The following is a 1,738-nucleotide window of genomic DNA, read 5'->3' as shown; positions in this document are numbered from 1 at the left end:
AGTCCATAAACAGTCATGGGAGGACCCTACAGAAATGGTGCAGTGGGTCTGATAGTGAGCGACACTCTAGGTGAACCCTTGGGTTCTCTTAGAATACATCCAATAGGTCCCCTCTAGGAAATTTGATACCACATCCATAGGGTGCCATTTTTAGCTCGGGGAAAAGTACAAAATAGCATCAGAGGAGATCCCCACCTCATAAAATTATCAAATGCCAAATATAAAGACAGAAATTTCTTTGGGCTTTCTATCTTTCATTTAAAGAAACCTTATTAAAAAGAACTACTATTCATTGACTGGAGATCCCTTTCATTATCTGAACCTACAGACAAATACAAGATTTTCAGCTTGTCTTTAAAGAAGTATATGTTAAAGGTGAACCATGGTAAAACCATGGTCTGGGAACATGATAATGTCTTCAAGTTTTTCAAGGATTGTCATACAGAAAAGAAATCAGATTTGTTCTGCTTTTCCCCAGGGTACATAACCAGGAGTAGGAAAAAAAAATACTTGCTAACAATGAGAGCTCTCCCAAAGTGGTATGGGCTGCCTCAGGAGGCAGTGAGTTCCCTCTCCTCCAACATCTTTAAGAGGAGGATGGATGACAATTTGTCAGAAGTTAGCAGGTAAGGGTTGTTCTACACAGATGCAGAGGTCTTTCACAGTTCTCCATGATTCTGGATAATGTCAATTCATTATTTTGTGGCCCTTAGATCATCTTGTCCAGTTGTATGCTGGTAAATATTTATTAATTGACTCTCTGGGGAAATAAAATGTACATACAATACACTTTTAAATTTAATAAGCATTATTAATATTTTCTCCACTATATTAATTTTAGACAATCAACAAAACAATAAATCAAGTCTCGATTGCTGATTTCCAAGATACAAATGCTCGCACTGGAAATTTAACAATCAGTTCTCTCGATCCAATACAAGCAGGCTCTAACACACCCTTGACTTTATCTGGTACAAGATTTCAATTTTCAGATGGGGAAAAATGCTCTCACAAAATGGTTATACTTTCCCTGAGTTAAAATGAATGTTGTTTAGTGAGAATCCCAGGTCTTTACAACTCATATCTCCGTACAACTCTTTGTAAACTGAAAGAAGTCCAAAAGATTAGAGCCCAAAATAAAAAAACATGAGCCCCAAAGCCCCAGAATCCTGGATAAGAGGGAGACCTTTAGAAAAGATGAGCAGAGCCTCAGAAACACTCACATATGCCAAATTCTAGTATTTAGAAAGTGCTATCTCGATGTCACTGCTAAAAGTCATCTTACCTTGGGGACTTCACAAGAATTGGATTCCAGTCAAACACAATTATTCCAGAAAGTGTTTCAGAGCAACTCCAAATTTCCATTTGCAGCTAGACTCAACCATTGCTGTGATTCACAAATTTCTCTTCACTTGAGAGATCTATTACCTATTAAGGAAACCCAGATAGACAGCAATTAGAATTTTGAATGTTGATACTAAACAGATTTCTATTAGCAAAGTAATTGTTTTATGACTCCACCTCCTGCTCTAAGCAAGGCTCTCCTCAGTGTCTACGCTGTTGTAACATGGAGAGGGAAATAAGATTGCCTTTTAAAAATACATTGGGTTAGCTAAATATTAGTTAAGAATCATATGATGTAAAATTAGCTGAATTTCTCCCAACAAAAAAAATCATAAAATATTGACATTGAAGCAACCCAATCAATAATAATAAAAGCAAATGATAAATAACAATC

General features: G+C 36.4%; 1 protein-coding gene across 1 annotated transcript in view; it reads right to left on the bottom strand.

Annotated features, from left to right (window-relative positions):
• The window catches only part of TAFA4 (TAFA chemokine like family member 4), a 145,136-nt gene extending 143,755 nt beyond the window's left edge, over positions 1 to 1,381 (bottom strand). Inside the window, exon 1 of the mRNA XM_069084561.1 lies at positions 1,286 to 1,381. Within this exon, the coding sequence (XP_068940662.1) occupies positions 1,286 to 1,365 (80 nt within the window). The 5' untranslated portion in view covers positions 1,366 to 1,381. The remainder of the gene's footprint in view (positions 1 to 1,285) is intronic.
• Positions 1,382 to 1,738: the final 357 nt, after the last annotated feature.

The sequence above is a fragment of the Petaurus breviceps genome, unplaced genomic scaffold, assembly GCF_028583685.1.
Source record: "Petaurus breviceps papuanus isolate PSGF00001 unplaced genomic scaffold, PetGlider_PUasm1.0 174, whole genome shotgun sequence".
NCBI lineage: Eukaryota > Metazoa > Chordata > Mammalia > Diprotodontia > Petauridae > Petaurus > Petaurus breviceps.
This window is presented reverse-complemented; position numbering and strand designations above follow the sequence as displayed.